Genomic DNA, 15,483 nt, shown 5'->3' with positions numbered 1-15,483 from the left:
CCCAACTCATTTCCTGCTTTTAGTGCTGTTGTTTTTCTATAGCCACTGCAATAGGATATCAATTAAAATGAATCAGGGCTTTTACTGTCTATGCTTTCCAAGAAGTGTTTTCAGCAACTCAGAAATGTTTGTCAAAGTGCTTTGTAAATTACAAAACAAATGCTTCTGTGGGATAATAATATCTTGGATTATTTATTTGAGTTTGTTATTTGTTTTTGGGTTCATGGTGCCCCCTTTATCAACTCTTCAAGCGACTGATTCTGTGTTTAATCTTCTGTAAAAGAATGTGGCTTTATAGGGCAATATCCATCTGGCCCCCATAGGATGGTTGCACTGGCTATTTCTGGTTGGCAAATGTTCTAAATGGTTGTTGGAACTGGTCAGGGCCTGTCCCCTGCTGGTCATTCAGTATTTAGAGTACTAATGACCCCTGTGGCTGGAAAGTGAAGAAAATCTGACATTTTATTAACCTGGCTCCAGATGCTTACGTTCAGATTGAAAAAGAAAGGTGAAGAGGGTTAAAGTGCAAGAAAGAGAGTTGTTTAGCACCTAAAATAAATAAGGACAACTCATCTGAGACTGAAGAAAAGCCTTCTTGTGGAAGAGTGGTGAGGACAGCGGGAGTGGGGTCTAGGATCCCTGAGACGCAGAGCTCTGCCCACCCTTCTGGAAACACAGCCTTGGCCAGATGCCTGGAGGGTGTAGCCACGCGCTGCATCTCTGCACTCCTGTGTCTGGATGATCTCCCAGGGACTCCTTCATCCTTAGGCCGACATAGACGTGACAGTCAGGGTAGCCTCACAGAGAGATGTGCACGGGCCGGTGGTCTTCTGCATCACCCCAAAGAAATGGTCCCCTGTGTCCACCCACATGCAGCACTGTGAGATTTTAGAGCAGTGGTACAAATCTATGCAGAGAGAGGCAGACTGAACGGAGTCCCAGAAGGACTAGGGTTAGTTTCCCCTTAGTCCAGCAGAGTGCCTACGTGAAATGGGGATTAACAGGAACATAAGTGATATTTCTTGAACGTCTGAATTTATGATCATGATTATGCTAAAATTCTCTTTGCAGCTGGTAGCTGGTTTTGTTTGTTTGGCTGGTGTTTGGTTTTCCAAGACAGGGTTTCTCTGTGTAGCCTGGCTGTCTTGGAACTCTGTTGACCAGGCTGGTCTTGAATTCACAAAGACCTGCCAGCCTCTGCCTCCCAAGTGCTGGGATTAAAGGCGTGGGCCATCACTGCTGCCTGACCAGCCAATTTTACTAAGTGTTTCATAATGGAATTTTGACAAGAAATCACTAGGAGGCGATGTGAGTCACTCTTATAATACATTTTAAAAAGTAACATATACTTTCTTGGTATGCCCAGTGTAGTGGTTTGAATGAGACTGTCCCACAGGCTTAGTTATCTGAACTTTGGACCCCACTTTGTGGTTCTGCGTGGGGATGTTTGGAAGGTGTGGCCTGGCGGGGGTTGGGGGAGCATGTCACTGTGTGCAGCCTTTGAGATCACAAGCCTCGTGTCCCTGCTAGTTAGCTCTTTCTGCTTTGTGCTTGAGCTGTGAGCTCTCAGCTCCCTGCTCCTGTCGCCACGCCTGCCACTTGATGCTATGCCTCCCTGCCGTGATGGACTCTCATCTCTCTGGAACCATAAGCCAAAATAAACCGTCTTTCCAGAAGTTGCCTTGCTCACGGTATTTTATCAAAGCAACAGAAAAGAAGCTAATCCACTCAGCTGTAGCATAACTGGGAACAGAGACCCTAGAATTAGGGAGTTAGCCCAAGGAAGAGAGAACTTCTGAGCATCAGAGATTTGCCTCAGCTGACGCAATACCCAGTGGCAGGGCTCAACTGTGACTCATAGCATTGACGTCTTTCCTCTCATTTCCATTTGCCTGCCTTGTGCTGGCCTCTTTTTCATACTTTGCTAAGTAGGGAAATAAAGTTAAAATAGCTATACTTTCCATTTCTTTCACATTTTATTTATCCAGAACATTGTTCTCTTCCCACCAAGGAATCAGGTTTTATTTTGGAGGCACATATGCAAAAAACTTGTAAATCTGCGGGAACTCCATCTTGAATTTCCCAGGACATGACTCCGAGGCTGTCTGGGGGAAGGACTGAATCTTTGGCTGTAGGGGATTGTTGCAATTTGGCAACGAGAAGCTGGGGAAATTGGCTTCAGGAAGGGCGAGAACTTCACCTATTTTTAGTGGAGGGAGTCGGTAGATATATCCAATTTCTCGTTGGTGGAAAGGAAAGGGTCCTTTACCTAGACCTGCTTCTCTTGAGTGGCCATGTGGTGGGCCAAAGCCCCGGTGACTCTGACTTTGGCTATTGGAAGGTGGGTCACAGGGTCCATAATTATGGAACTCATGTCCGTGAGGGTGGTGTCCATGGGGACGGTGTCCAGGGGGATGGTGTCCATGGGGATGGTGTCCATGGGGGTGATGATGTCCATGGGGACGGTGTCCAGGGGGATGGTGTCCAGGGGGATGGTGTCCATGGGGATGGTCTCCATGGGGGTGGTGTCCATGGGGGTGGTCCCTGTGAATATGGTGTCTATGGGGGTGGTGCCCGTGGGGGTGATGTCCATGGGAAGGATGGACACTCATGTTTTGATGATCCTGGCAGAGGAAAAAGAGACATGAATGTAACTATGTAAGGAGTCAGATGTTAGACTTGACATAGGCTGGAGGCTCTCAAAGATTTCACAGATTGATTTAAGATGTAAGATACAAAAAAAAAAAAAAAGCCGTTGATATTTTAAATATTACCATTTTATGTCTGGGAGTTTACCTGCATGTATGTATGTCTGTGCACTGTGTATGTATGCAGTCTCTGTGGAGGCCAGAAGAGAGCCCCAGGTTCCCTGGAACTGGACTTAGAGACAGCTGTGAGCCCTGTGGGTGCTGGGAATTGAACCCTGGTTTCTCTGTGAGAGTAGCTAGTACTCTTAACTGCTGGGCCATCTCTCCAGTCCTGGTTCTTACTTTTTTTTTTTTCCTGGCCAAATTACATTTAAAATGAAATAGAAAACTGTTGTTGAATAGCATTATTATGTCCCAAGAAGAATACTATTTTGACAAATGAGAAAGATGATTACAGAGTAAGAGTATCCTTTGGAAGGACTTCATGCTGTCTTATGAAAAAATGTATTATCCTTATTTTTCTCACTTCAGTGACAAGTGATGAAACTCTGTCAAAGAATGATACCTGTCTATTAGATTATCATCTTAGCCAGGCATGATGATACATGCCTTTGATCCCAGCACTCAGGAGGCAGAGGCAGGTGTATCTCTGTGAGTTGGAGGCCAGCATGGCCTACAAAGTGAGTTCCAGGACAGCCATGGCTAAGAGAGAAACCCTGTATCAACAAAACAAAACAAAACAAAACAAAACAAAACAAAACAAAAAGAGTAAAGTAGCATCTTTTGACAGGTCTGACATTCCCAACACAGTCCTAAGACACTCTTCCAGACACTTAACCTCTAAACCCTCAACTTTAGCTTCAAAAAACAAAAACTCAAAAAACTGGGTCTTTCTCTGTGGCTCATGCTGGCTTGAAACGTGGCTGTTCTTCTTTCCTTTAAAAAAATTATTTATTTTTATTAATCACATTTGATTCACTTTTTATCACAGCTGTTAACTCCCTCCCTCATCCCTTCCTCCCTCATCTCCCCAAGTCCTCCGCTTTGGGTGTCCTTCTATTTCATCTGGAATATTTCAGTTGGAATTACAATTGTATACCAACACACTTTAACTAAAAAAAAAAAAAAAAAAAAAAAAAAAAAGTTGGGCTTGGTGATGTACATATGGTTTCATGTGGCAGAGTACATTTTTAATCCCAGCACATGGGAGCCAGAGGCAGGCAGATCTCTATGAGTTTAAGGCCAGCTTGGTCTACATAGTGATTTCCAGGCCAGCCAAAACTGCACAGTGAGGCCTTGTCTCAAAAACAAAACCAAACAAATATAATACAAATAAAGAAAATTTATAGGGCCATGTTCTGAGTAACAACAAACCTACCCTCTGACTCTGTCTCTGTATTTCTCTCTTTTACACACACACACACACACACACACACACACACACACACACAATCATAAGAGCCAAATGAACCAAATGTCGTATGTGTTGTATTATCACTTGGCCTGGTCCTGCTCACAATGAAGGATGCTTAGCCAACCCACCTCAAAGTTGAAGACTTCACAGGTTATGTCAGTGTTTTCTGGGGTTTCCAAGTCCGCTGCTTCTACACTGTAGGACAAAACTGCTCTGCAGAATCCAAAGACCTACAGAGGGAGATGCCTGTTAGTGTATGTAAGAGGAGTACACAGTGACTGTGTGTGTGTGTGTGAGCACAGGGGTGTGAAGGCTTCTAGCTGAGAAAAGCTTTAAATGAATAAGAGGAAAGGGCTGTATCTTCCTGGTGAATTCCTTGCCTCACATACTCGACACCCAAAGCAAACAAGGAAATCTAAGGGCAATCCATACTATCATACGCCCATCAGTCAATACTTGGGTAAGGTAAGGCCACACAGGCTTTTTTTTTTTTTTTCTCTTTTTCAGGCTTCTGTGGGTTTCTTCCATGAGCAGACACGAGTACTGTATGTCTGTATGTAGTATTAGGGACACATACGCCAGTGTTTCTGCACTAAAGACCTGGTTAGTTTGTGCCTGGGAGGATGGGGAATGCTGTTGAAGATAGATTTGTGTAACTTGAAGTGCTGGCAAGGGCAGAGCCATTGCAAAGATGGGTTTGCTTGGACCCTGTTAATGTGCATGTCTGCTGGCCCTAATTGGCTGGCATTTTGTGTTCCAGAAGCCCCTAAGCCCATTTGTCAAAGGACAAGGAGACAATCCATCTCTACAAAAAGCTATGCATTGAGGCTGCCTGTACAGTTTTGAAGTCAAACGGACTTATATGTGGCTTTACCCATTTACTAGCAGTGGGAAATAAATTGTGCAGAAGTTCTGAAATTCAGTGTTTGTAAATGAGGTGAGGCTGTTAGAATCCCTTCTCAGCCTTCACGATTCTGCAGTGGCTTTTTAATACCACATAAACACAGAGAAGGAGGAGGAATGGCTTGACTTTTGTGGCTTCTGAGCAGGGATCTAAAACTGGCACAAGTGGGAAATTTGAGCAGTTGGAACCTGACAGACACAGTGACTGCTTCCTCCCTTCTGGCCGGAGAAGGTGAATATGACATTAAACCCCAGGAAAGCCCTGGAGTTGAGATCAGAGCTGAGTTCCCGTTTGCTAAAACGTCCAGCTAAGGGTGCACAGGTTAAGTGGTTAAGATTTCACACGCCTGTAATCCCAGCAGAGGCAGAGTTTGAGCCTGGTCTACTAAGTGAGTGCAGGACAGCTAAGGTTATACAGAGAAACCCTATCTTGAAAAACAAAACAATACAGAACAAAACAAAAAAGATTTTAGGTCTTCTCATCACAGGGTAACAGAACCATACACTTGCATCTCTTTAGCAAAATTGTCATGAATCTCGGCAGACAATGACATAGGAGGAGGTGCTCTGTAAACACCAAGACACCAGTGTGTCTTGTTGCTTTCCCACCACTGTGACCCAACACCTGCTGATCGAGGACTGAAGTGAGGAAATACCCGGCATCATTTCCCCATCTGCAAATCAGAGGGAGTGTGAGTGTTACCTGCTAGGATGGTGTGAGTGTCAGTAAGTGAACAGGTGTATGAAACATTTGGTGGAGCCTCCTAAGTAGTGAGCCCTTTCTAAGTAACAGTGTTTCACAGGCGTGTGTCATACTTACTGGAGGGTACCTGGGGAAATGCTGTGTGGAACAGTTCCTGGCAGAGAATTCCACGTAGTAATTGGTTCTTTCCCCTCCTCTCTAGAACAGAGGAACCGACATAGTTTCAGGACCATAGAAAGTTAAGAGAAAAAGTAATAGGTACCCATCCTACAACATTTTGTAAAGCACTCTGGGAATTAAGATGATGAATGCATGCTATTTTCCTTTAGTGTCTTCCTTATGAAAATGCATTACATCAGTGATAAGAGATCAGCACTTGACAGAAACTCACCGCTCTTATAACTCTCTCTACCCGTTCCACTCTGAAAGAGGCAAAGTCCTCATTCTCCCTTTTGTACTTGTTGAGGGCTTTATTGGCTTGTTTTCTGTAGAGCTCAGAATCCTCAAAAAAGTCGAAGAGTACGGGACTGTCTTTGGTGTTGCTCAGTGCTGAATCGACTAGAGGGAGAAGACAGACAGCGATGCCACGGTGTCAAGAGTTGGAAGCAGCAGTGTCAAGGCCAGGTCTGAATGCGGCACATATAAGCCCAGCACTGAGGATGCCACTAGCTTCCTTATTACAGGCGGACTATTGAAGGTTAAAGTAACCTGTCAAGCTCAGTCAGCCCAGCAGCAGAGACACCACCTGCCCCTCCACCCCCCGCTGGTCCACCCATGACGCCCTTTCCACTCTGGCTTGTACAACATGATGTTTTAATTTGCACTTCCCACCTTTGCCAAAAAAGAGAATGTCAGCTTCCAGGTAAAGTGACAGAAAAGATTCAGCACACTCTTTCAGGACTCTCCCTCCCTCCTCCCCACTCTTTCTTTCTCCCTCCTTTCTTTTTCACCCGCAGGGAATCACCCTGCAGCTGCCCTCAGACTCAATGGCCTACAGAGTACTGGGAATACAGGCCTGTCCCATCATGCCTTGCTTTTTTCTTTCTTTAAGTAACTTTCTGTAGAAGCTGTTGGGTCATTGACCATGTCCAGTCATGCTCAAATTTTCCCTTTTAGAACCAATTCTTTTGGAAAAAATAAATCGGGCCCACACTGTAGAGATTTAGAGATAGTCATCTCTTTGCCATGTCTCCCTGTGCTTCTGAGAACACACTGTGTGTGGAACCTTTGCCAGCTGCTATTATTTTAATCTCTAAAAATGGGTAGTTTCACAGTGTCTACTTCAGAGCCTTGTGTGAGATTAACCAAAATGATTTAGCACTATATAATACAATATATAACTACCTTGTATACTGTAGAGTAATGTAGAACTTTTAACTCTTGAGGCCAGTTCTTATCAAGTGCTAAGTATTCTGCAGAGCGCTCATCCTATAGAGTTCCAACAAGAATTCTAAAACAAGGAAAGCCTAAAGGGGTTAGGTAACCTGTTCCCCAAGTCACAGTTACTTTGGAAATAAAAATAATTGGGGCTGGCAGCCATTGGGGATTGCATGGCCCTGGGGACAAAACCTAGACACAATGAAGACATGATTTCATCGCAACAGCGTTGACTCTGAGGTCACAGGTGAATAGTGAGGTTTGAATTCAATCAGGCCAGCCTATCATTAGAGCTAAGTCTCTTCGATGGATGCATTGCCTCTTTAAATCCCCGCATCTCTGTATTAAATCTCTTTAGGTGAGGTTTACCAGAGAAAGGGAACTGTCCTCTGTCTACTTTCAGGAGAATGTGTACTACTGGAGAAAGCCAGGGCAAAGGCCCTCTCTCATGTTCCTAATGTTATATAATGAATACTGCTGTATGATCAAGTTCAGTTCTATGTTAATTTGGAATTACTTAGCAATTCAGCAGATGACCTATTGGACCCTGCTGTTAAGGTCAAAGTCTGGCATTTTTGGACAGCCGCTGAGCCTGAGAGACCAAAAGATAAAGTAGCAGCGAATAGCAGCGATTTTAAGATGTAGAGTAGGTGCGATAAAATAGTTAGTAAATGCCCTGAGGGGAGAGCTACCTCACTGCATTCTTTCCTCACCCACTAGAGATACAGTTGCTAGGAAACTGGACCCTCCCCCTAGGGAGGGACACCAGGTCATTAATGGTCTGGGAACCTTCCTATAGCCAATCGATTCAAAATATAACATCTTGACCAATAGATGCTTGCCAGGCAGGAATTGCCCCTGCCTTGGGCATGCTGGGATGGACCAGAATTAATCACCCAACTAACCTGGGGACCGCGCGCTCAGCGGGACCGCGCGCTCAGCTCCCACCCTTCGGCTGTGGGGCTGTGTAGGCCCAAGCTGCAGCTTGTAATTTACAATAAAAAGACCCTCATGTGTTTTGCAACGGAGTCGATTCCTGGAGATCTTTTGGGGGCTCTCAAACTGGGTATAACAAGCCCCATGCTAAAATGACCAACTCCCTTCCTCACCTGAGTTCCTCTTTCCAGCTTGATCTGAGGAAACCCCAGATCCTCTAAGGAGTGCCTTCAGGAAGACCCTTTCCTGATAACTCAGTGTGCACCGGGGGATGCCTGGAAATACCCTCCCCCATGCTAATGAGATGTTTTGGTACCTTAGCTTTCAGCGAATGACCTTTTCCCATACCTCTAACAGTACCTGAGTTCTCCCCTCCCCCATAGGATAATTAAGTACTGCGTTCCCTTCCTAGGAGAGGACTGTGTTGCTGCTTGTAAATGAAGCATCTCTGGCCCTCCTAACCCCAGCCAATCAAACACACTCACCCCTGAAGCCCCTCCTACTTCCGGTTTCCCAAAACAAACCCTCTCTGTCTCTCCCTCCCTTCCTCCACCCTGACCGTCAGAGACTAGCTGCTTTGTCGCTGAGCCTTCACCTTCCCCTGCCTAGCCAGGCTTGCTCTGGGCCAAGCTCCCGCCTTGCCTTCAACTCGGGTCAAGGCTGTCGGCCGTTCCCAACGAGGCCACCAGATTTCCCGGAGCCAAGTCCGGCTTCCGAAGCCACTTGGCTTGGCTCAGTTGGAGCTCCAGGCTCCCTGCAGCCTGCTGCTGCCTGGCCTGGGGCCAGCAGCGTAGCCTAAAAGCTGTAACCCTCTGCTGCCAGCATGGCAGCTTGAAAAGAGCTATAATACTCGTTTCGGAGAAAACCCTTTTCTCCCGCACCCCCAGCGGAACCAGAGAGCGTGTGACCTAGAATACTCGTCTGTGTCCGGGACTTCCGGGAGACGCAGAACGACAACACGCTTACCTGAACTTGTGGTGCAGTTGTAGCCATTCACTCTGAGATCCTGAGACTCGTTCGAGTATCTTGTGGCTATTACCTTACATTGTCCAATCACCTGTAAAACAAGAGGATTTTAAGCCCGTACGGAGCTCTGCTCCCCAGACTGCTTGTGAGGGAACACAGAGGCCGTTTTATACCATCTCACTTAACATGCATTGGGTTTTTTTCCATCAGTCTTGTCACCTTAGGATGGTGCGCTGCACACCATTGGTACCCCAAACCCTTACAAGAGCATCTGTTTAAATGGATTGTGACCATACCCCACGGATTTTCAAAGGAGACAGCCGGTTGGCGTGTAAGAGTCTCACTTCTGGATCAGACATCCGGTGTCTGCCTATTGCTTTGGGTTCTCTCCTGTGACGGGGAGTCTGGCCTCAGTATCCAGGTCCAAAAGCACAGCAAGCCCTCATTCCTCCCTGCAGCGGTGGCCATAACTGCTAATGGGACCAGTCTTCGTGGCACACAATTCCCCATTCATTAATTCATAGACCGTGTGGCCTGGAAATGACCTCAGAGTCTACCTACTCCAACTCTCTCACGTTAGAGTTGAGAAGACTGCAGTCTAAGGATGATTGGTGACTTTCCCAGGACTCAAAGCTGGTGGCGCTATCCCCGGAGGCCACAAGAGTACTTTTCAAGGCTAATACCATCTTCGCGAGTCTTAAGGCATCAGAAGCTTTTCCCACTGTGGTGGCCCAACATGCCGCTCCTCTGAGTGAGCAGAGTAGATGGAAGAATGATAGGAGGGACAGGGTGGCCCCCCTACTTACTAATTCAGATGGCCATCTATTCGGAAGACAGTCATCCTGGGGTTTTGTGGACAGGACCCAACAATCAGATTCTTTCACATCTAGGATGAAGTAGTAGACAGTGGCGGCTCCCTAAGGACAACGAGGGAGATGAAGAACAGGTCAGTAGGGTGACGGAGCCCAGAAGGTTTCTGTTTTAGTCTGTTTTAGTGTTTAATGATTTGTTTATTATTTTATGTGCACTAGTGCTTTGCCTGCATGTATGTCTGTGTGAGGGTGTCAGATCCCCTGGAACTGGAGTTATAGACAGTTCTGAGCTGCTACGTGGGTGCTGGGAATTTAACCCAAGTCCTCTGGAAGAGCAGCCTGTGCTCTTAACTTCTGAGCCATTTCTCCAGCCTCTATTTTTGTTTATACTAAAAGCAATTTCTTCCTTTCCCTCCATTCTCCTCCACTCCCCTCTCTTTCTCTCTTCTCCCCTTCCCTGTCCCTTGTTTCTTCTCTTTCCCTTTAAAGAACAGGACCCCAGGACATAAGAACCCAGGCTGGCTTTGAGTTGATCTTTCTGATTCATACTCCCAAGTCCTGAGATTACAGGCTTCTTTTACCTTTAAAAATCTGCCACTAAATGGCCCATTGGTTTGAATAGGTGTTGAAAGTGCAAGCCCAGAGTTAAAAGTGACAGTAGCCACTGCCTCATCTGGTTTGTATCTTTGGTCCTGTCCTCTGTTCCTGAACTGTCTTTTCCCCTTTAATCTTGTCTGCAGCTAAACCTGTTCCCTACTCTTGATCTCTGTGGAGTTCCTTTGTCTTTCTCAATGGCTTCATTGACCATTTACTTGTGTTCTGGCTATACAGTTGTAAATTGCAAGGGCACTTGGCTCATACCTCTGATTCCAAAACTCAGGAGGATCAAGAGTTCAAGACCAGCCATGTGCAGTGGTGCACGCCTGTTCCTCCAGCACTCAGGAAGGCAGAGGCTGGTGGATCTCTGTGAGTTTGAAGCCAGCCTATCTACAAAGCGAGTTCAGGACAGCCAAGGCTACACAAAGAAACCCTGTCTTGAAGAACCAAAACAATAACAACAACACAAAGAGTTCAAGACCAGTTTGAGCTAGTAGCAGGAGCATAAGAAAACAAGCAATGAAAAATAGAAATACATCTTGCAATTATCAGTTTCTTTGGCCCATCAAAAACCAGGCTAACTGGACTTCCCTTGAAATGTCTCTCATGTCTTATCTGTTCCTATTCTCTGTCACTGCTTCAGTCTGGTCTTCATTTCCACATTCCTGGATACATGAACAGCTTCTCAGTTTCTGTCCCTGTCACCTCAGTCTCATTGTGTCCCTCCTCCCACCTCTCTGTATTGCCATCCAGAAGCAGCACCATGCTCTTTGATCCTGGGTCTGACAAATGTGGCAAAGAGCTTAGAGTGGGACAGGTGGTCATCACAGTGTTCATTGTCTTACTGTTCCTCTTTTCTGCATTTTGCAATACCTCCCCTTATCCAGTGTTGGGAAAACTACAAATTGTTTTGTGTGTCATCAACTGAGGCAGTTGTCCTCAGCCTGGCGTCCTGCTTTCAGACGCTCCACCAGAGAAGATGTACGAAATTGTTGTTGTCGTTCCTGTTACCGCTGTAGTGAGAGGAAACGGCATCTCTCCACAGTCCCCGTTAGCCCATCAAACCCGTTCATATAATCTAAATGAAGCAGTGAGCTTGCTTGGCTTCAGGAGAAGTCTGCACTTTCTTCCAGTGTCACACTCAACTCTAGCATTTCCAGAGCCCTGTTGAAGTTCCAGAATTCCCTACTTGCTTATTCAAAGTATTGTAATACACCTCCTGATTCCCTGCTCTCCTAGAGGAGATAATGCGCTTGGGAACACCTATTCAAATCCCACCCGTGGTCCAGAACCCACCAGCATGTTTCCCTTCATTAAATTGCTGCAATGCCTTTGGCACACACACAGTCACAAAACATAGGCTGTTTTTCACAGTTGGCCTATGTGCGTTTAGCGGGCTATTATTTCCTCGAGGTGCACAGGTAACTCTAGTTTTCTCTCCAAAGTGTCTAATGTTCTATGGGCTCAGCATAAAGTGCTTCTAGGTACTTTCAGACTGATGCATAGTTAACAACATGCCAATAACAAAAATTAGTTCAGAGGCAAACCCAACACTTTAGAGCGAGCCTCAGAAACTAAAGAGGAAGCCTGACAAAGCCGTTAATTATGCAAAGCAGTCTGCTCAGGGGCTCCATCCCCCTCGCCCTCACACAGGATCGCCCAGCTCAGCTTCTCTATCGGCTGTTTCTCACCATTTTGTCCAAGTGAGCGTCAGAGACTCTCAGCAGCTGGAAAGCATAGCCATTCCTCCGCCCTTTATTGATCAGGTCTAGAACTTTCTCAGCCGTAGCCTCGGAATCATTACAGTTGGTGGGACTCAGGGCGTGGACACTCTGCAGGATGACTAGAAGCAAAGCTGAGGTTAGCACCTTCATTGTGCTAAACCATCCCGGGCTTCGGTCCACCATAGCAGAGACTTTTATGGTGACACACACTCAATTGATAAAGGTCTTTATAGATTTTTGTTGTATAACTGGGGATGTTCACCTTGACCCCAGGTTCAAATATCTGTCAACAGTCTGTAAATAATTAGTGAAGAAAAAGTTGAGACATAACACTGATGAGTGGGTAAAATCATTGTTTGCCCAAACATGGCTATATCTTGTGGACAGCTGATTTAGGGTGTGTTTGACCATAAGTACTTATTGTGTGGTGTGGTGATGGAGTTGAGAGTAAGTTTTTTGTATCTGTCTCAGTTGGGAATCTCTCCCACCAGCTGCATCTTTGCATTACGGCGATAAAATTCCTCAGTGGAACTCAGCATTATCTGAGGGAGGTAGCGCATGCCTCTTGAAGGGCATGGCCTTCAGCTGTGGCTGTGGAATCAGATGGGAATCTCTAACCCTGGTGCTGTTGCTCTCTTGATGTGTAATGCTGCAGAACCCCTCGTTCTTAGTCACTGTTCTGTTGCTGTGAAGAGACACCATGACCACAAGAACTCTTATAAAGGAAAACCTTTCATTGGGGCTGGCTTATAGTTTCAGAGGTTTGGTCCATTACCCTCATGGTTGGGAGCATCGCAGCACACACAGATGAACACAGTGTTGGAGAAGTAACTGAAAGTTCTGCACGTGGATCTGAAGGCAGCAGGAAGAGAGAATCACTGGGTCTGGCTTGGGCTTTGGAAACTTCAAAGCTCACTCCCAGTGACGCACTTCCTCTAACTAGGCCACACCTCCCGATCCTTCTCAAGTAGTGCCACTCTCTGACAACTAAACATCCCAATATATATGAGCCAATGGGGGTGTCTTAGTTAAGGTCCCATTGCTGTGATGAAGCACCATGACCAAAAGCAGCTTGGAGAGGAAAGGGTTTATATACTTAATACTTCTACATCATTGAAGGAAGTCAGCACAGGAACTCAAGGCAAGAAACCGGAAACAGGAGATGATACAGAGGCCATGGATGGGTGCTGCTTATTGGCTCACTCCTCACTGTGTGCTCAGCCTTCCTTATAGAACCCAGGATCACCAGCCCAGGGGTGGCCTACCAACAAGGGTCTAGGCCTGCCCCCATCCATCACTAATTAAGAAAATGCTCTACAGGCTTGCCTACAGCATGATCTTGTGGAGGCATTTTCTGAATTGACGCTCCTTCCTCTCAGATGACTTTAGCTTGTGTCAAGTTGACATAAAAATATCCAGCAGAGGGGACCACTTTCAGTCAAACTACCACATCCGCTGACTCTTAGTTTCTTTATTTGTAAAGTGTGAATTGATAGTTTTTGACAGCTCTGTGCGGTGAACAAGAAGCCATGTCTGTGTCAGTGATTGCAAGCTTAGGCACAGAATAAGTGCTGGGCAACTGGTTCTGCTTACAATTCCTGGAGTTCATGCTATAACTAGGGGCCACTCCCATGCCACCCAAGTTACCTGTGGCTCTTAAAGCAAATGGTACAAAGGAAGTCAATGGGGACACAAAAAGGGGCTGAGAAGTTAGCTGACTATCCCATTTGGAGAAGGGCTCAGTGCTGGGAATAGGGCTGAATACAGGAGCCCCTCTCAAAGTCTTCCAAAGTGTGGAAGCTCCATGCTTGCAGAAGCTGCAGTTGCTGAAAGAATCCAAGAGAACCTGCCCAGGTTTCCTCCCCACGGCGGCAACAGTGTCCTCACAGCATCTCACTTCTTCCTGAAAACTCTACCGTGAAGGTCTGCAGCCATGGTGACCGACCTTGCCTTCAGCTTAGAAAACATTTGAAGAACCTTAAGAAAAACCCAGACTGAGATACTTCTTGGTGATAGACTCTTGCAGAGCATACAGTCCTGGGTCTCATGTCCGACAGAAGGAGAATGTTAGTGCGCCTGTGCCGATCCCTTCAGTCAGAGTTAGCAGTGGAGCTGGGGGTGGTGGCACATGCTTTTAATTCCAGCACTCAGGGAGGCAGAGGCTGGCAGATCTCTGTGAGTTCGAAGCCAGCCTGGTTAACAAAGTGAGTCTAGGACAGCCAAGGCTACACAGAGAAACCCTGTCTCAAAAAACAAAACCAAAACAAACAAAAAAGAAAAAAACTAACCTAACTAGGGCAGAGACACATTGATGGAGTCCGTATGTAGAGATACAGTATTATGAAAATATCTCTTTAATGCTAAGACACTGGAACTCTTGCTAAGCCTCATAGGCAGAGTTAGAAATAAACTTTGTGTCACTTAAGACCTAAGACTATGTACTCAGCCTGTTTATTCAATGTGCTTTTAAGAAGACACTATAATAATCAAATTTATGTGCTTGACACCTACGGTCCCAGAGCAATTAGCATTAGCAACCTGCAAACCACTGATTATTTGACAAGGACCTTGGTTGGCTTACTCACATGAAATATGCAGACTATAAGAAGAAGATTGCGAACTGAAAACTAGATAAACTGTATGCATCTAAGAGGTGAACTAGAGAATAAATGGAACTCAGGTTTGGAATTCTGAGAAGAGGGTGTTTCTGTCAAGGCAAGAGGCACAGAGACGTGGGAAGATGTCTGCTTGAGGAAGTTTGAAGAGTAGACCATTCAGCATGGCCACAGCTCGAAGAGCATGAGTAATGTAAATGAAGACTCTGCTTTGACCTTAGTCTAAGGATTGTAGAAAAGAAAAAACGGTGAGTAAGGAGTGGTGAGTATGGGAACAGCCTACTTCTTTAAGAACTTAGTCAAGAAAAGGTCATAGTTAGAGGGAGTCACAAAGCCCAAGGCCCTTCCCCACCCTTCTTTCAGTGTGGATTATAGACTACCCTTAGGAAAATCCTCTGCTGGAGCTGGTGATGATCTTTCTCTGTTTGCCCCCACATCTGCCTCTGTTTGATTTCTCTATCTGGCCCTATTTCCCAGGATTTCCAGGGATTAGTGAATACCAGCTTCCCTGTTAGCCGATTTACTATTGGGCTCAAAGAGCCAAGGTGGAGCGCAGATTGGAAGAGGCAGCAGTGTTTATCCAGGTGATCAGCCTCAGATCCTCTATGCTGTCACCGAGGCTGCTCCCCGAAGGCTGGCCCTGATCTGCAGCTCAGCTCACACTGGGCTTGGGAAGCCCACTTCTCTTCCTGCCTTCTTTGCCAAGATGCTAAAGGACTTCTATTGTGGCTATCCTCCAGGCACCTCAAAATCTTTTGTCCTTCCCTTCCCTGGCCTAAAGGGTTTAT

At 46.0% G+C, this 15,483-nt stretch overlaps 1 protein-coding gene across 1 annotated transcript; it reads right to left on the bottom strand.

Moving 5' to 3' along the window:
- Positions 1-1,957: 1,957 nt before the first annotated feature.
- Hrg (histidine rich glycoprotein) lies at positions 1,958-12,290 on the bottom strand. The gene is made up of 7 exons (XM_021636163.2): positions 12,048-12,290; positions 9,754-9,864; positions 8,948-9,038; positions 6,060-6,226; positions 5,786-5,866; positions 4,191-4,292; positions 1,958-2,624 (listed from the first exon to the last, which is right to left on the bottom strand). Exons 1-7 carry the CDS (start codon positions 12,261-12,263, stop codon positions 2,022-2,024), a joined length of 1,371 nt encoding a protein of 456 aa, XP_021491838.1. The 5' UTR covers positions 12,264-12,290; the 3' UTR covers positions 1,958-2,021.
- Positions 12,291-15,483: the final 3,193 nt, after the last annotated feature.

The sequence above is a fragment of the Meriones unguiculatus genome, chromosome 17 (assembly GCF_030254825.1).
Source record: "Meriones unguiculatus strain TT.TT164.6M chromosome 17, Bangor_MerUng_6.1, whole genome shotgun sequence".
NCBI lineage: Eukaryota > Metazoa > Chordata > Mammalia > Rodentia > Muridae > Meriones > Meriones unguiculatus.
Note: the sequence above shows the minus strand (reverse complement) of the source record. Positions and strands in the feature narration are given on the sequence as shown.